This window comes from Lampetra planeri, unplaced genomic scaffold (assembly GCF_965212315.1).
Source record: "Lampetra planeri unplaced genomic scaffold, kcLamPlan1.2.h2 scaffold_397, whole genome shotgun sequence".
Taxonomy (NCBI): domain Eukaryota; kingdom Metazoa; phylum Chordata; class Hyperoartia; order Petromyzontiformes; family Petromyzontidae; genus Lampetra; species Lampetra planeri.
The window spans coordinates 30,001-50,170 of NW_027615220.1; the positions used below are offsets into that span (position 1 = coordinate 30,001).

At 53.6% G+C, this 20,170-nt stretch overlaps 1 protein-coding gene across 1 annotated transcript in view; it reads right to left on the reverse strand.

Annotated features, from left to right (window-relative positions):
- The window catches only part of LOC144741024 (polypyrimidine tract-binding protein 1-like), a 45,072-nt gene that overhangs the window by 18,401 nt on the left and 6,501 nt on the right, over nucleotides 1–20,170 (reverse strand). Inside the window, 9 exon segments of the mRNA XM_078623713.1 lie at nucleotides 146–350; nucleotides 3,465–3,575; nucleotides 5,500–5,634; nucleotides 5,636–5,725; nucleotides 5,727–5,777; nucleotides 8,215–8,361; nucleotides 9,759–9,955; nucleotides 11,640–11,712; nucleotides 16,525–16,555. Coding sequence (XP_078479839.1) covers nucleotides 146–350; nucleotides 3,465–3,575; nucleotides 5,500–5,634; nucleotides 5,636–5,725; nucleotides 5,727–5,777; nucleotides 8,215–8,361; nucleotides 9,759–9,955; nucleotides 11,640–11,712; nucleotides 16,525–16,555 — 1,040 coding nt within the window.

The window sequence follows — 20,170 nt, forward strand, 5'->3', positions numbered from 1 at the left end:
GAAGGTGACGATGACGATGATTTTGAAGGTGACGATGACGGTGATGATGATTTTGAAGGTGACGGTGATGATGATTTTGAAGGTGACGATGCTGGTGATGATGATTTTGAAGGTGACGATGACGATGACGTCAGTGCCCCCTCACCGAAGGCGGCCACCATGGCGTTGTCGTACGGGTTGCCCCCCCCGCCCCCCCCACCGCCCCCCGAGGGGCCGTCCCCGCTGGGCAGGTCGGGCCTCGTGTAGTCGCGGCTCTTGTCGTTGTTGTACTTCACGTTGAGAGACGTCAACTTGGAGAAGTCCACGCGCAGCGTGCAGCACGCATTGTAGATGTTCTGTCCGTCTAGAGCCTAGAGAGACACACGGTGAGAGATAGACACACACAGTGAGACACACACAGAGAGACACACACAGAGAGACACACACACAGAGAGATAGACACAGAGTGCAGCACGCATTGTAGATGTTCTGTCCATCTAGAGCCTAGAGAGACACACAGTGAGACACACACAGTGAGACACACACAGAGAGTCAGAGAGACACAGTGAGAGAGAGTGCAGCACGCATTGTAGATGTTCTGTCCATCTAGAGCCTAGAGACACACACAGTGAGACACACACAGTGAGACACACACAGTGAGACACACACAGTGAGACACACACAGTGAGACACACACAGTGAGACACACACAGTGAGACACACACAGTGAGACACACACACAGTGAGACACACACACAGTGAGACACACACACAGTGAGACACACACACAGTGAGACACACACACAGTGAGACACACACACAGTGAGACACACACACAGTGAGACACACACACAGTGAGACACACACACAGTGAGACACACACACAGTGAGACACACACACAGTGAGACACACACAGTGAGACACACACAGTGAGACACACACAGTGAGACACACACAGTGAGACACACACAGTGAGACACACACAGTGAGACACACACAGTGAGACACACACAGTGAGACAGAGAGACACAGTGAGAGAGCGTACAGCACGCATTGTAGATGTTCTGTCCATCTAGAGCCTAGAGACACACACAGTGAGACACACACAGTGAGACAGAGAGACACAGTGAGACACACACAGTGAGACAGAGAGACACAGTGAGACACACACAGTGAGACACACACAGTGAGACAGAGAGACACAGTGAGAGAGCGTACAGCACGCATTGTAGATGTTCTGTCCATCTAGAGCCTAGAGAGACACACAGTGAGACACACACAGTGAGACACACACAGTGAGACACACACAGTGAGACACACACAGTGAGACACACACAGTGAGACACACACAGTGAGACAGAGAGACACAGTGAGACACACACAGTGAGACACACACAGTGAGAGACACAGTGAGACACACACAGTGAGACACACACAGTGAGACACACACAGTGAGACAGAGACACAGTGAGAGAGCGTACAGCACGCATTGTAGATGTTCTGTCCATCTAGAGCCTAGAGACACACAGTGAGACACACACAGTGAGACACACACAGTGAGACACACGCAGTGAGACACACACAGTGAGACACACACAGTGAGACACACACAGTGAGACACACACAGTGAGACAGAGAGACAGAGAGACACAGAGAGACAGAGAGACACAGAGAGACACACACAGAGAGACACACACAGTGAGACACACACAGAGAGACACACACAGTGAGACACACACAGTGAGACACACACAGTGAGACACACACAGTGAGACACACACAGTGAGACAGAGAGACACAGAGAGACAGAGAGACACAGAGAGACACACACAGAGAGACACACACAGTGAGACACACACAGTGAGACACACACAGTGAGACACACACAGTGAGACACACACAGTGAGACACAGAGACAGTGAGACACACAGTGAGACACACACAGTGAGACACACACAGTGAGACAGAGAGACACAGTGAGACACACACAGTGAGACACACACAGTGAGACAGAGAGACACAGTGAGAGAGCGTACAGCACGCGTTGTAGATGTTCTGTCCATCTACAGCCTGCAGAGAGACACAGTGAGACACACACAGTGAGACACGGGGAGAGAGACACACACAGTGAGAGAGAGAGACACACACAGAGAGAGAGACACGCAGCGTACAGCACGCGTTGTAGATGTTCTGTCCGTCTAGAGCCTAGACAGAGAGAGAGAGAGATAGACACACAAAGTGAGACACACACAGAGAGACACGGTGAGAGAGACAGAGTGCAGCACGCATTGTAGATGTTCTGTCCGTCTAGAGCGTGGACGTGACACGGGGAGAGAGACACGGGGACATAGGGAGAGACACGGGGAGACACGGGGAGAGAGACACGGGGACACAGGGAGAGACACGGGGAAACACGGGGAGAGAGACACGGGGGACACACGGTGAGAGACACAGGGAGACAGGGAGAGAGACACGGTGAGATACGGTGAGACACGGTGAGACACAGGGAGACAGGGAGAGAGACACGGGGAGACAGGGAGAGAGAGAGACACGATGAGACACTGTGAGAGAGCCACGGTGAGAGAGACACGGTGAGACACGGTGAGAGAGACACGGTGACACAGGGAGAGACACGGGGAGAGAGACACGTGAGACACGGGGAGAGAGACACGGGGAGACACACTGAGACACGGGGACACAGGGAGAGAGACACGGTCAGAGACATGGTGAGAGACACGGGGAGACACGGGGACACAGGGAGACACGGGGAGAGATAGACACGGGGAGAGACACAGGGAAAGAGACACGGTGAGAGACACGGTGAGACAGAGAGTGAGACACGGTGAGAGAGACACAGAGTGCAGCACGCGTTGTAGATGTTCTGTCCGTCTAGAACGTGGACGTGACACGGTGAGAGAGACACGGGGACACAGGGAGAGAGAGAGACAGGGTGAGAGAGACACGGTGAGAGAGTGTGGGTGGAATGTGTGAGTGAGTGAATGTGTGAGTGAGTGTGTGAGTGAGTGAGCGTGTGAGTGAGTGTACGGGTGAATGTGTGTGTGACTGAATGACTGAGTGAGTGTGTGAGTGAGCGTGTGAGCGTGTGACTGAGTGAGTGTGTGAGTGAGTGACTGACTCAGTGAGTGTGTGAGTGTGTGAGTGTGTGAGTGAGTGACTGACTGAGTGAGTGAGTGTGTGAGTGAGTGTGTGACTGAGTGAGTGTGTGAGTGAGCGTGTGAGTGAGTGAGTGTGTAGGTGAGTGTGTGAGTGACTGTACGGGTGAGCGTGGTGAGCGAGTGAGTGTACGGGTGAGCGTGTGAGTGAGTGTATGGGTGAGTGAGTGTACGGGTGAGCGTGTGAGTGAGTAGGAACTCACCATCTTGCTCTGGTGAGCGTGGATGGGGTCTGCGTATTGCAGCAGCGTGTGAGTGAGTGTGTGGGTGAGTGACTGAGTGAGTGAGCGTGTGAGTGAGTAGGAACTCACCATCTTGCTCTGGTGAGCATGGATGGGGTCTGCGTATTGCAGCAGAGCCTGGAACTGGTTGTTCTTGGTGAAGGTGATCACCTTCAGAACCGTCCCAAACTTAGAGAAGATCTACAACAACCACAACAACAACCACAACCACCACCACCGTCACATCACAACCACAACCACCACCACCATCACATCATCACAACAACAACCACCACCGTCACATCACCACCACCACAACCACCACCACCATCACACCTTCACATCATCACAACAACCACCACATCCACCATCACATCACCACAACCACCACCATCACACCTTCACATCATCACAACAACCACCACAACCGTCACATCACCACAACCACCACCATCACACCTTCACATCATCACAACAACCACCACAACAACCACCACATCCCCCATCACATCATTACCACAACAACAACCACCACCATCACATCACCACAACAACCACCACATCCACCACCACCGTCACACCGTCACCACCACCATCACCGTCATGGCTGTGGTGGGTGAGTGACTGGGTGAGTGGGTGGCTGAGTGGCTGAGTGACTGAGTGAGTGACTGAGTGAGTGACTGGGCGAGTGACTGACTGGGTGACTGACTGGGTGACTGAGTGGGCGAGTGACTGGGTGACTGAGTGGATGACTGGGCGAGCGAGTGACTAGCCTGGTGAAGCACGTCCAGCGTGACCGGGTAGAACAGATTCTCCACCACGACGTGCAGCACTGAGTGACTGAGTGAGTGACTGACTGGGTGAGTGACTGAGTGAGTGACTGACTGGGTGAGTGACTGAGTGAGTGACTGACTGGGCGAGTGACTCAGTGAGTGACTGAGTGACTGAGCGAGTGACTGAGCGAGTGACTGAGTGACTGGGTGACTGAGTGGGTGACTGGGTGAGCGAGTGACTGGCCTGGTGAAGCACGTCCAGCGTGACCGGGTAGTACAGATTCTCCACCACGACGTGCAGCACTGAGTGACTGAGTGACTGGGTGACTGGGTGACTGAGTGAGTGACTGACTGAGTGACTGGGTGAGTGAGTGACTGAGTGACTGACTGGGTGACTGGGTGAGTGACTGACTGACTGAGTGAGTGACTGGCCTGGTGAAGCACGTCCAGCGTGACCGGGTAGAACAGGTTCTCCACCACGACGTGCAGCACTGAGTGACTGAGTGACTGGGTGACTGGGTGACTGAGTGAGTGACTGACTGAGTGACTGGGTGAGTGAGTGACTGAGTGACTGACTGGGTGACTGGGTGAGTGACTGACTGACTGAGTGAGTGACTGGCCTGGTGAAGCACGTCCAGCGTGACCGGGTAGTACAGGTTCTCCACCACGACGTGCAGCACTGAGTGACTGAGTGACTGGGTGACTGGGTGACTGAGTGAGTGACTGACTGAGTGACTGGGTGAGTGAGTGACTGAGTGACTGACTGGGTGACTGGGTGAGTGACTGACTGACTGAGTGAGTGACTGGCCTGGTGAAGCACGTCCAGCGTGACCGGGTAGAACAGGTTCTCCACCACGACGTGCAGCACTGAGTGACTGAGTGACTGGGTGACTGGGTGACTGAGTGAGTGACTGACTGAGTGACTGGGTGAGTGAGTGACTGAGTGACTGACTGGGTGACTGGGTGAGTGACTGACTGACTGAGCGAGTGAGTGACTAGCCTGGTGAAGCACGTCCAGCGTGACCGGGTAGAACAGGTTCTCCACCACGACGTGCAGCACTGAGTGACTGACTGAGTGAGTGACTGACTGGGCGAGTGACTGGGCGAGTGACTGACTGAGTGACTGACTGACTGAGCGAGTGACTGACTGGGCGAGTGACTGGGCGAGTGACTGGCCTGGTGAAGCACGTCCAGCGTGACCGGGTAGAACAGGTTCTCCACCACGACGTGCAGCACTGAGTGACTGACTGAGTGAGTGACTGACTGGGCGAGTGACTGGGCGAGTGACTGACTGAGTGACTGACTGACTGAGCGAGTGACTGACTGGGCGAGTGACTGGGTGAGTGACTGGCCTGGTGAAGCACGTCCAGCGTGACCGGGTAGAACAGGTTCTCCACCACGACGTGCAGTACGGGGCTGAAGGCACCGGCCCCTCCCCCCTCCGTCATTCCCCCCCCCGCCCCCCCCCCCATCAGGAGCCCCCCCCCCCTGGGAGCCCCCCCCCAGCATCCCCCCTCCCCCCATACCGGGGGCCCCCATGAGCCCCCCCCCCCCATGCCCCCCCCCATGCCCCCCCCCACCGCCCCCCCCCCACGGAGGAGTTGAAGGCGTGGAGGGCGGCCTGGGCCCTCTGGGTGGTACAGCAGCAACACAAACACACACACAGGTTATACAGTTATTCACACAGTTATATACACACACAGTTATATACACACACACACAGTTATATACACACACACAGTTATATACACACAGTTATATACACACACACAGTTATATACACACACACACAGTTATATACACACACACACAGTTATATACACACACACACAGTTATATACACACACACACAGTTATATACACACACACACAGTTATATACACACACACACACACAGTTATATACACACACACAGTTATATACACACAGTTATATACACACACACACAGTTATATACACACACACACAGTTATATACACACACACACAGTTATATACACACACACACAGTTATATACACACACACACAGTTATATACACACACACACACACAGTTATATACACACACACACAGTTATATACACACACACACACAGTTATATACACACACACACACAGTTATATACACACACACACACAGTTATATACACACACACACACAGTTATATACACACACACACACAGTTATATACACACACACACACAGTTATATACACACACACACAGTTATATACACACACACACAGTTATATACACACAGTTATATACACACACACACAGTTATATACACACACACACACAGTTATATACACACACACACACAGTTATATACACACACACACACACACAGTTATATACACACACACACAGTTATATACACACACACACAGTTATATACACACACACACAGTTATATACACACAGTTATATACACACACACACACACACAGTTATATACACACACACACACACACAGTTATATACACACACACACACAGTTATATACACACACACACAGTTATATACACACACACACAGTTATATACACACAGTTATATACACACACACACAGTTATATACACACACACACAGTTATATACACACACAGTTATACAGTTATACACACAGTTATATACACACACACAGTTATATACACACACAGTTACACAAACAGTTATATACACAGTTATATACACACACACAGTTATATACAGTTATACATACAGTTATATACACACACACACAGTCATATACACATACAGTTATACACACACACATACACAGTTATATACACAGTTATACACACACACACATACAGTTATACACACAGTTATACACACACAGGTTATACACACACACAGTTATATACACAGTTATATACAATATACACAATTATATACAATATACACAGTTATACACAGTTATATACACACACACAGTTATATGCACAGTTATATACACAATTATATATACAGTTATATACAAGTAGTGGTAGTGTAGTGGTGGTGGTAGTGGTGGTAGTAGTGGTGGTGTAGTGGTAATAGTGGTGGTGGTAGTGGTGGTGGAGGTGGTGGTAGTGTAGTGGTGGTGGTAGTGGTTGTGTTAGTGTAGGTAGTGTAGTAGTAGTGGTGTAGTGGTAGTGTAGGTAGTGGTGGTAGTGTAGTAGTAGTGGTGGTGTAGTAGTGTAGTAGTAGTGGTGTAGTGGTAGTAGTGGAGGTGGTGGTGGAGGTGGTGGTAGTGTAGTGGTGGTGGTAGTGGTTGTGTTAGTGTAGGTAGTGTAGTAGTAGTGGTGTAGTGGTAGTAGTGGTAGTGTAGGTAGTGGTGGTAGTGTAGTAGTAGTGGTGTAGTGGTAGTAGTGGTAGTGTAGGTAGTGTAGTAGTAGTGGTGTAGTGGTAGTAGTGGTAGTGTAGGTAGTGGTGGTAGTGTAGTAGTAGTGGTGTAGTGGTAGTAGTGGTAGTGTAGGTAGTGGTGGTAGTGTAGTAGTAGTGGTGTAGTGGTAGTAGTGGTAGTGTAGGTAGTGTAGGTAGTGTAGTAGTAGTGGTGTAGTGGTAGTAGTGGTAGTGTAGGTAGTGTAGGTAGTGTAGTAGTGGTGGTGGTGGTAGTGTAGTAGTGGTAGTGTAGGTAGTGTAGTAGTGGTGGTGGTGGTAGTGTAGTAGTGGTAGTGTAGGTAGTGTAGTAGTGGTGGTGGTGGTAGTGTAGTAGTAGTGGTGGTCACCACTTGGTGAGGAGAGTTGTCCGTCTTGAGCTCCCTGTGGTTGTAGTACTGCACGAAGACCGGCTGGCTGGTGGTAGTGGTGGTAGTGGTGGTAGTGTAGTGGTAGTAGTGTAGTAGTGGTAGTAGTGTAGTAGTGGTAGTAGTGGTAGTAGTGGTAGTAGTGGTAGTAGTGGTAGTAGTGTAGTAGTGGTAGTGTAGTGGTAGTAGTGTAGTAGTGGTAGTAGTGTAGTAGTGGTAGTGTAGTGGTAGTAGTGTAGTAGTGGTAGTAGTGTAGTAGTGGTAGTGTAGTGGTAGTAGTAGTAGTGTTGTGTTAGTGTAGTAGTAGTAGTGGTAGTAGTAGTGGTGGTAGTCACCGCTTGATGAGGAGAGTTGTCCGTCTTGAGCTCCCTGTGGTTGGAGTACTGCACGAACACGGGCTGGCTGCGCACGTGCAGCGTCACCGTGGTGTAGTAGTTCACCATCGTCACCGCAGACTCCTCCGATGACATCTCCAGGAACGCCTGGGGGAGGGGGTGGGGGGGGGAGGGTTACCACCACGGTTACTAGGCGGGTGAGCGGGTGAGTGAGTGTGGTGTGTACATGAGTGTGTATGTGAGCGAGGTGTGTGTACGTGTGTGTGTATGTGAGCGAGGCGTGGGCGTGTACGTGTGAGTGAGTGTGTGTACGTGTGAGTGTGTGTACGTGTGTGAGCGAGTGAGTGAGTGTGTGTGTGTGAGTGTGTGTACGTGTGTGAGCGAGTGAGTGTGTGTGAGTGTGTGAGTGTGTGTACGTGTGTGTACATGTGAGTGTGTGTACGTGTGTGTGAGTGTATGTGTACGTGTGTGTGAGTGTGTGTACGTGTGTGAGTGTGTGTGTGTACGTGTGAGTGTGTGTGTGTACGTGTGTGTACGTGTGTGTACGTGTGTGTACGTGTGTGTACGTGTGTGTACATGTGAGTGTGTGTGAGTGTGTGTATGTATACGTGAGTGTGAGTGAGTGTGAGTGAGTGTGTGTGAGTGTGTGTGAGTGTGTGTGAGTGTGTGTGAGTGTGTGTACGTGTGTGTACGTGTGTATATGAGTGTGTACTCTACCTGGTTCTTGCCCTTGAGCATGAGGATGTTGGTGACCTTGCCGAAGGGCATGGTGTGTGTGAGTGTGAGTGAGTGTGTGTGAGTGTGAGTGAGTGTGTGTGAGTGTGTGTGAGTGTGTGTGAGTGTGTGTGTGAGTGTGTATATGAGTGTGTATATGAGTGTGTATATGAGTGTGTATATGAGTGTGTATATGAGTGTGTATATGAGTGTGTATATGAGTGTGTACTCTACCTGGTTCTTGCCCTTGAGCATGAGGATGTTGGTGACCTTGCCGAAGGGCATGGTGTGTGTGAGTGTGAGTGAGTGTGTGTGAGTGTGAGTGAGTGTGTGTGAGTGTGAGTGAGTGTGTGTGAGTGTGTGAGTGTGTGTGTGAGTGTGTATATGAGTGTGTATATGAGTGTGTATATGAGTGTGTATATGAGTGTGTATATGAGTGTGTATATGAGTGTGTATATGAGTGTGTACTCTACCTGGTTCTTGCCCTTGAGCATGAGGATGTTGGTGACCTTGCCGAAGGGCATGGTGTGTGTGAGTGTGAGTGAGTGTGTGTGAGTGTGAGTGAGTGTGAGTGAGTGTGTGTGAGTGTGTGTGTGAGTGAGTGTGAGTGTGTGTGAGTGTGAGTGTCTGTGTGTGAGTGTGAGTGAGTGTGTGTGAGTGTGAGTGAGTGTGTGTGAGTGTGTATATGAGTGTGTATATGAGTGTGTATATGAGTGTGTATATGAGTGTGTATATGAGTGTGAGTGAGTGTGTGTGAGTGTGTATATGAGTGTGTATATGAGTGTGTATATGAGTGTGTATATGAGTGTGTATATGAGTGTGTACTCTACCTGGTTCTTGCCCTTGAGCATGAGGATGTTGGTGACCTTGCCGAAGGGCATGGCGAGGGAGATGACTTCGGTCTCCGACACGTCGCTGGGCAACTTGCGAAAGTGGAGGACGCGGGAGGGCAGCCCGGGACCTCCACCACCAGCTCCACCTCCACCACGTGAGTCGCCCTTGAACTTCTTACTGTCGTTGCCATTGGCTGGGAGACGGAGAGATGGGGAGACGGGGGGGGTGGGTGAGTGGGTGGGTGGGTGAGTGGGTGGGTGGGTGGGTGAGTGGGTGGGTGAGTGGGTGGGTGGGTGGGTGAGTGGGTGAGTGAGTGGGTGAGCGAGTGGGTGGGTGAGTGGGTGGTGAGTGAGTGGGTGGGTGAGTGGGTGGGTGAGCGAGTGGGTGGGTGAGTGAGTGGGTGAGCGAGTGGGTGGGTGAGTGGGTGGGTGAGTGGGTGGGTGAGCGAGTGGGTGGGCGAGTGGGTGGGTGAGCGAGTGGGTGGGTAAGTGGGTGAGTGAGTGGGTGGGTGAGTGGGTGAGTGAGTGGGTGAGCGAGTGGGTGGGTGAGTGAGTGGGTGAGCGAGTGGGTGAGTGGGTGGGTGAGCGAGTGGGTGGGTAAGTGGGTGAGTGAGTGGGTGGGTGAGTGGGTGAGCGAGTGGGTGGGTGAGTGGGGTGAGTGGGTGGGTGAGCGAGTGGGTGGGTAAGTGGGTGAGTGAGTGGGTGGGTGAGTGGGTGTTGGTGTGTGAGTGTGTGTGAGTGAGTGTGTGAGTGAGTGGGTGGGTGAGTGGGTGGGTGAGTGGGTGGGTGAGCGAGTGGGTGGGTAAGTGGGTGAGTGAGTGGGTGGGTGAGTGGGTGAGTGGGTGAGCGAGTGGGTGGGTGAGTGAGTGGGTGGGTGAGTGGGTGAGTGAGTGGGTGGGTGAGTGGGTGAGCGAGCAAGTGGGCGAGTGAGCGGGTAAGCAAGTGGGTGAGTGAGTGAGTGGGTGAGTGGGTGAGTGGGTGAGTGGGTGAGTGGGTGGGTGAACGAGTGAGTGAGTGAGTGGGTGAGTGGGTGAGTGGATGAGTGAATGAGTGGGTGAGTGAGTGGGTGAGTGAGTGGGTGAGTGGGTTAGCAAGTGGGCGAGTGAGCGGGCGAGCGAGTGAGAGAGGGAGCGGGCGAGAAAGCGGGCGAGTGGGTGGGTGAGCGAGCAGGAAAATGAGCGAGGTGAGTGAGCGGGCGAGCGAGCGGGGTGAGCGAGCGAGCAGGTGAGTGAGCGGGCGAGCGGTTGAGCGAGCGAGCGGGCGAGCGAGCAGGTGAGTGAGTGGGTGAGCGAGCGGGTGAGCGAGCAGGTGAGTGAGCGGGGCGAGCGAGTGAGCGAGCGGGTGAGCGAGCGAGCAGGTGAGTGAGCGGGCGAGCGAGTGAGCGAGCGGGTGAGCGAGCGAGCAGGTGAGTGAGTGGGTGAGCGAGCGGTTGAGCGAGCGGGGTGAGCGAGCAGGTGAGTGAGCGGGCGAGCGAGCAAGCGAGGGAGCGGGTGAGCGAGCAGGTGAGTGAGCGAGCGGGGTGAGCGAGTAGGTGAGCGAGCGGGTGAGCGAGCAGGTGAGCGAGCGGGTGAGCGAGCGGGTGAGCGAGCGGGGTGAGCGAGCGGGGTGAGCGAGCAGGTGAGCGAGCAAGCAGGTGAGTGAGCGGGCGAGCGAGCAAGCGAGGGAGCAGGAAAGTGAGCGAGCGAGCAGGTGAGAGAGCAGGCAAGTGAGAGAGTGGGTGAGTGGATGAGCGAGTGGGTGAGCGAGTGGGTAGGTGAGCGGGTGGGTGAGTGATTGAGTGAGTGGGTGAGTGAGTGAGTGGGTAGGTGAGTAGGTGAGCGAGCGGGGTGAGCGAGCGGGTGAGCGAGCGGGGGAGCGAGCGGGCGAGCGAGTGGGTACCGGTCGTTGACCCGGAGTTCATGGCGGAAGGTCCGTTAGAAAACCCCGCAGAGTGAAGCTCCTCCGATCCTCTCTGGGGGTGGAGACACACGGAGACACGTGGAGAGACGTGGAGACACGGGGGGTGGAGACACGTGGGGGTGGAGACACGGGGAGACACGTGGAGACACGTAGAGATACACGGAGAGACACGTGGAGACACGGAGAGACACGTGGAGAGACGTGGAGAGACGCGGAGACACGGGGGGTGGAGACACGTGGGGGTGGAGACACGGGGAGACACGTGGAGAGACGTGGAGAGACGCGGAGGGGAGGTGTTGCCACTACGATCTGTTAAGGCTATATGGGGGGTCTTTGTCTGTGTGTTTGCAGTGTGTGTTTGCAGTGTGTAGGTGCGTGTGTGTGTTTAGTGTGCGTGTGTGTACAGTGTGTGTGAGTGTGTATGGGTGGGTGTATGTGAGTGTGTGAGTGTGTATGTGTGTGAGTGTGTATGTGTGTGAGTGTGTGTGTTTGCAGTGTGTTTAGTGTGCGTGTGTGTACAGTGTGTGTGAGTGTGTATGGGTGGGTGTATGTGAGTGTGTGTGTATGTGAGTGTGTGAGTATGTGTGTATGTGAGTGTATGTGTCTCTGTGTGTATGTATGTGTCTGTGCGTGTTGTGAGTGTATATGTGAGTATGTCTGTGTGTATGTATGTGTATGTCTGTGCGTGTTGTGAGTGTATGTGAGTGTATATGTGAGTGTATGTGCGAGTGTGTCTCTGTGTGTGTCTCTGTGTGTGTCTCTGTGTGTGTATGTGTGTGTGTCTCTGTGTGTGTCTCTGTGTGTGTCTCTATGTGAGTGTGTGTCTCTATGTGAGTGTGTGTCTCTATGTGAGTGTGTGTCTCTATGTGAGTGTGTGTCTCTATGTGAGTGTGTGTCTCTATGTGAGTGTGTGTGTATATGTGAGTGTGTGTGTATATGTGAGTGTGTGTGTATATGTGAGTGTGTGTGTATATGTGAGTGTGTGTGTATATGTGAGTGTGTGTGTATATGTGAGTGTGTGTGTATGTGAGTGTGTGTGTATATGTGAGTGTGTGTGTATGTGAGTGTGTGTGTATGTGAGTGTGTGTGTATGTGAGTGTGTGTATGTGAGTGTGTGTATGTGAGTGTGTGTATGTGAGTGTGTGTATGTGAGTGTGTGTATGTGAGTGTGTGTATGTGAGTGTGTATGTGAGTGTGTATGTGAGTGTGTATGTGAGTGTGTATGTGAGTGTGTATGTGAGTGTGTGTATATGTGAGTGTGTGTATATGTGAGTGTGTATGTGAGTGTGTATGTGAGTGTGTATGTGAGTGTGTATGTGAGTGTGTATGTGAGTGTGTATGTGTGTGTGTCTCTGTGTGTGTATATGTGAGTGTGTGTATATGTGAGTGTGTATGTGAGTGTGTATGTGAGTGTGTATGTGAGTGTGTATGTGAGTGTGTATGTGAGTGTGTGTGTGAGTGTGTGTGTGAGTGTGTATGTGAGTGTGTATGTGAGTGTGTATGTGAGTGTGTATGTGAGTGTGTATGTGAGTGTGTATGTGAGTGTGTATGTGAGTGTGTATGTGAGTGTGTATGTGAGTGTGTATGTGAGTGTGTATGTCTGTGCGTGTTGTGAGTGTATGTGAGTGTATATGTGAGTGTATGTGTGAGTGTGTCTCTGTGTGTCTCTGTGTGTGTGTCTGTGTGTATGTGAGTGTGTATGTGAGTGTGTATGTGAGTGCGTGTTGTGAGTGTATGTGAGTGTATATGTGAGTGTATGTGTGAGTGTGTCTCTGTGTGTCTCTGTGTGTGTGTCTGTGTGTATGTGAGTGTGTATGTGAGTGCGTGTTGTGTTGTGCGAGTTAAAGACAGGAAACCACACCCATCAGCATCGCCTCCAAAAAGACCACAAGTCCCCCCCTCCCTCCCCCCTCCTTCCCTCCCTCCTACCGCCATAACAACTTGCAGCAGCCCGGAGCTCAAACCGGTCTAACAATGCCGCACCAACAACCCTCACTAACAACACCCAACTCACACAGCCATCTTCATCACAGGCTGTGATACTCACTAACACCCATCACACAGTGAGTCTGTGGGTCTCTGTGTGGTGAGTCTGTGGGTCTCTGTGTGGTGAGTCTGTGGGTCTATGTGTGGTGAGTCTGTGGGTCTCTGTGTGGTGAGTCTGTGGGTCTCTGTGTGGTGAGTCTGTGGGTCTCAGTGTGGTGAGTCTGTGGGTCTCTGTGTGGTGAGTCTGTGGGTCTCTGTGTGGTGAGTCTGTGGGTCTCTGTGTGGTGAGTCTGTGGGTCTCTGTGTGGTGAGTCTGTGGGTCTTTATGTGAGTCTATGAGTCTCTGTGTGGTGAGTCTGTGGGTCTCTGTGTGGTGAGTCTGTGGGTCTCTGTGTGGTGAGTCTGTGGGTCTCTGTGTGGTGAGTCTGTGGGTCTCTGTGTGGTGAGTCTGTGGGTCTCTGTGTGGTGAGTCTGTGGGTCTCTGTGGTGAGTCTGTGGCTCTCTGTGTGGTGAGTCTGTGGGTCTCTGTGTGGTGAGTCTGTGGGTCTCTGTGTGGTGAGTCTGTGGGTCTCTGTGTGGTGAGTCTGTGGGTCTCTGTGTGGTGAGTCTGTGGGTCTCTGTGTGGTGAGTCTGTGGGTCTCTGTGTGGTGAGTCTGTGGGTCTCTGTGTGGTGAGTCTGTGGGTCTCTGTGTGGTGAGTCTGTGGGTCTCTGTGTGGTGAGTCTGTGGGTCTCTGTGTGGTGAGTCTGTGGGTCTCTGTGTGGTGAGTCTGTGGGTCTCTGTGTGGTGAGTCTGTGGGTCTCTGTGTGGTGAGTCTGTGGGTCTCTGTGTGGTGAGTCTGTGGGTCTCTGTGTGGTGAGTCTGTGGGTCTCTGTGTGGTGAGTCTGTGGGTCTCTGTGTGGTGAGTCTGTGGGTCTCTGTGTGGTGAGTCTGTGGGTCTCTGTGTGGTGAGTCTGTGGGTCTCTGTGTGGTGAGTCTGTGGGTCTCTGTGTGGTGAGTCTGTGGGTCTTTATGTGAGTCTATGAGTCTCTGTGTGGTGAGTCTGTGGGTCTCTGTGTGGTGAGTCTGTGGGTCTCTGTGTGGTGAGTCTGTGGGTCTCTGTGTGGTGAGTCTGTGGGTCTCTGTGTGGTGAGTCTGTGGGTCTCTGTGTGGTGAGTCTGTGGGTCTCTGTGTGGTGAGTCTGTGGGTCTCTGTGTGGTGAGTCTGTGGGTCTCTGTGTGGTGAGTCTGTGGGTCTCTGTGTGGTGAGTCTGTGGGTCTTTATGTGAGTCTATGAGTCTCTGTGTGGTGAGTCTGTGGGTCTCTGTGTGGTGAGTCTGTGGGTCTCTGTGTGGTGAGTCTGTGGGTCTCTGTGTGGCGAGTCTGTGGGTCTCTTCACAGGCCGTGCTGCTGCTGCTGCTGCTACTCACTAACAGCACTTGCCCCAACACTCATCTCACAGGAGCCGTCTCTGTACCGGTTCAGATAATAATCGCTATCACTGGAGGTGGTGATGGTGGTGGTGGTGGCAGTAGTGGTGGTGGTAGTAGAGGTGGTGGTGGTGGAGGTGGTGGTGGTGGAGGTGGTGGAGGTGGTGGTGGTGGTGGAGGTGGTAGTGGTGGTGGTAGTAGAGGTGGTGGTGGAGGTGGTAGTGGTGGTGGTAGTGGTGGTGGAGGAGGTGGTGGAGGTGGTGGTGGAGGGCAGGAATCGAATCTGGGGGGGGGGGGGTCTCTGCCGCATTCGTAGCGCAGCGCTAACCACTGCACCACCACTCCTCCACCAGTCACACGCTACCTTAGTGACTACACACCACACTACACCACTATAGACTATACACTACACCACTATACACTACACTACACTACTATACACTACACTCTACACACTACTATACACTACACACCACTATACACTACACTACACACCAGAGGTGTGGACTCGAGTCATGTGACTTGGACTCGAGTCAGACTCGAGTCATGAATTTGATGACTTGCGACTCGACTTGGACTTGCATAACAATGACTTTGTCCCACCTCTGCTACACACTACACTACTATACACTACACTCTACACACCACTATACACCACACCACACACTACACTACTATACACTACACTCTACACACCACTACACACTACACCACACCACACACTACACACTACCACACACTACACTACACACTAGCACACACTACACTACTATACACTACACTCTACACACTACACCACACCACACACTACACACTACCACACACTACACTACACACTAGCACACAGGCTCACAATCTCGAGCCATTGTGCCGGGGGCTGTTCAACACTCGACAAACCCAGCTGCAGTGGCCGTGTCCATGGGAACACCATTCGTGTGTGTCTCGTGTGTGTGTCTGTGTGTGTGTGTGTCTGTGTGTGTGTCTGTGTGTGTCTGTGTATGTGTCTGTGTGTGTGTCTGTGTATGTGTCTGTGTGTGTGTCTGTGTATGTGTCTGTGTCTGTGTGTGTCTGCGTGTGTGTGTGGGGAGTGGTAGTGTAGCGGTTAGCGCGCTGCGCTATGAACCTGGCGACCCAGGTTCGATTCCCGCTCACGGCTAACACCAGTGACGATTATCTGAACCGGTCCTGGGCCTCCCCTAGGTCGACTCAGCCTTAAATGAGTACCTGGTGCGGTGTGTAAACATCGCCACTGGGGAGACAAAGGCGGTCGGGCGTGGTGCTGGCCACCCACCCCCTCGTGTACCGTTCTGGCCTTCATAGGTGCTCGCTAACAGCACTTGCCCCTACAGTCTGTTAAGGCTATACGGGGGATCTTTGTGTCTGCGTGTGTGTGTCTGTGTGTGTGTCTGTGTGTGTGAGTGTCTGTGTGTCTGTGTGCGTGTCACAGCAGCAGTGTGCGGCGTTGTCTTACCTTAGTACCGACAGATATGTCTGAGACAATTCTGCAACACACAAGAGGCACAAAGGGACAAGGGGGTTAGGGACGAGACGTCACCACGCACCGTACCATGCGGGTTGTGCTGCCGTGCCAGGCTAGGTGCATGAGGAGGTCACGTGACAGACCCAGCAAGTGCCATGGGTTGTACTGCCGTGCCAGGCTAGGTGCATGAGGAGGTCACGTGACAGACCCTGCAGGTGCCATGGGTTGTACTGCCGTGCCAGGCTAGGTGCATGAGGTGGTCACGTGACAGACCCTGCAGGTACCATGGGTTGACTGCTGTGCCAGGCTAGGTGCATGAGGTGGTCACGTGACAGACCCAGCAGGTGCCATGGGTTGACTGCTGTGCCAGGCTAGGTGCATGAGGAGGCCACGTGACAGACCCTGCAGGTGCCATGGGTTGACTGCCGTGCCAGGCTAGGTGCATGAGGAGGTCACGTGACAGACCCAGCAGGTGCCATGGGTTGTACTGCTGTGCCAGGCTAGGTGCATGAGGAGGAGGTCACGTGACAGACCCTGCAGGTGCCATGGGTTGACTGCTGTGCCAGGCTAGGTGCATGTGCCAGGCTAGGTGCATGAGGTGGTCACGGGACAGACCAGGCAGGTGCCATGGGTTGACTGCCGTGCCAGGCTAGGTGCGTGAGGTGGTCACGTGACAGACCCAGCAGGTGCCATGGGTTGACTGCTGTGCCAGGCTAGGTGCATGAGGTGGTCACGGGATAGACCCAGCAGGTGCCATGGGTTGACTGCCGTGCCAGGCTAGGTGCATGAGGAGGTCACATGACAGACCCAGCAGGTGCCATGGGTTGACTGCTGTGCCAGGCTAGGTGCATGAGGTGGTCACGGGACAGACCCTGCAGGTGCCATGGGTTGACTGCCGTGCCAGGCTAGGTGCATGAGGTGGTCAAGTGACAGACCCTGCAGGTGCCATGGGTTGTACTGCTGTGCCAGGCTAGGTGCATGAGGAGGAGGTCACGGGACAAACCCTGCAGGTGCCATGGGTTGTACTGCTGTGCCAGGCTAGGTGCATGAGGTGGAGGTCACGTGACAGACCCTGCAGGTGCCATGGGTTGTACTGCTGTGCCAGGCTAGGTGCATGAGGAGGTCACGTGACAGACCCTGCAGGTGCCATGGGTTGACTGCCGTGCCAGGCTAGGTGCATGAGGAAGAGGCCACGGGACAGACCCTGCAGGTGCCATGGGTTGTACTGCCGTGCCAGGCTAGGTGCATGAGGTGGTCACGGGACAGGGTTGCGGTGAACCCAACCGAGTGAAGATTTACTTGCTTAGATCGATATGGCGATGGCAGGGACAGTGACAACAACAACCACAACAATGCAACTGTATGGGAGACGATGATGGTGGTGGTGTTGTTGTTAAAAGTTGTGGTGTTCAAGTTAGAAGACCCACACACACACTCACTCGCACACCAGAGGTCGCAACCGGGTACCCGATACCCGTACCCTACCCGATGGCCGGGTACGGGTATCCGTTTGCGACCCTGGTGCGGCCGGGTACGGGTAGGCCGTGAGTCACTGGTGAGTCGCCGTTTGTCACTCATTTCCCAACGTCTTGTCTCTTCTCACAATTCAAGCTCCTAGAATCAACCCACCCGCGCCTGCAACGTTGCTTCATCCCAGAGGTCGCAATCGGGTACCCGATACCCGTACCCTACCCGTACCCTACCCGTACCCTACCCGGCCGGGTATCGGGTAGGGTACGGCCGAGTACGGGTACCCGTTTGCGACCCTGGTGCGGCCGGGTATGGGTAAGGAATCAAAACCCGTTTGCGACCTTTGACCTACGCCCACTTGCACGCCCACTCACACACACACTCCCACATTCGCACTCACCCACTCGCACCACCCACACACGCACACTCACCCACTCACACACACTCACACACACTCACCCACCCACCCACCCTCCCACGCATACTCACACACACTCACTCACTCGCACTCACACACCCACTCACACTCGCACTCACCCACCCACTCACACTCGCACTCACCCACTCGCACCACCCACACACGCACACCCACCACCCACACCCACCACCCACACACACCACCCACACACACCACCACTCGCACACACCACCACTCGCACCACCCACACACGCACCACCCACACACGCACCACCCACACACGCACCACCCACACACGCACACTCACCCACTCACGCACACTCCCACACCCCACACACGCACACTCACCCACTCACGCACACTCCCACGCATACTCACACACCCACTCACTCACACACCCACACTCACACCCACCACCCACACAAACACACCACCCACACACACCACGCATACACACTCGCACACTCACCCACTCACCCACTCGCACACACGCACACACCCACACACACCACCCACACACACCACCCACACACACCACCCACACACACCACCCACACACACCACCCACACACACCACCCACACACACCACCCACACACACCACCCACCCACACCACCCACACACACACACCACCCACACACACACACCACCCACACACCACCCACACACACACACACCACCCACACACACACACACCACCCACACACACACCACCCACACACACACCACCCACACACACACCACCCACACACACCCACTAACACACACCACCCACAAACCCACCCACACACCACGCACACACACCACGCACACACACCCACTCACACACCCACCCACCCACTGCTTGTTGTTAGTTTAGTTTGCTGTCCCTCCGACAAGCTCCGTACGGTGGTAAGAAATATGTTCACCGTACACACAACCACATCGGCACTGGGGGAGAGACAAAGGCGGGCGGGGCGGGAGTGGTGCTGGCCACAACCACCACCACCACAACCACCACCATCACCACCACCACAACCACCACCACCACCACCACCACAACCACCACTCACAGCGCCCACCTCAACATCTGGTAGAGAGGCTACAACAGGCCGCCTGGTGATGGTGGTGATGGTGGTGATGGTGGTGATGGTGGTGGTGATGGTGGTGGTGGTGATGGTGGTGGTGGTGATGGTGGTGGTGGTGATGGTGGTGGTGATGATGGTGGCGATGGTGGTGGCGATGGTGGTGATGATGGTGGTGATGGTGGTGGTGGTGATGATGATGGTGGCGATGGTGGTGGTGATGATGGTAATGATGGTGGTAATGTTACTGGTAGTGATGGTGGTGATGATGATGGGAATGATGGTTATGATGATGGTGGTCATGATGATGGTCATGATGGTGGTGATGATGATGGTGGTGATGATGGTGGTGATGATGGTGGTGATGATGATGGTGGTGGTGATGATGATGATGGCGATGACGGTGGCGATGATGTTGATGATGATGATGGCGATGATGTTGATGCCTTCACAGATTTGTTTCCCGACAGCAGAATACGCACAAGGCAGCAAGGCTCTCACATTCCTGAGTAGGAACCACAGCTTGCACGTGTGCGTGCGCGCGTGCGTGCGCGTGTGCCTGTGTGCGTGTGTGCGTGCCTGTATGTGCGTGCCTGCGTGTGCGTGCGTGCCTGTGTGTGCGTGTGTGCCTGTGTGCGTGTGCACGTGCCTGTACGTGCGTGTGCGTGCGTATGTGTCTGTGCGT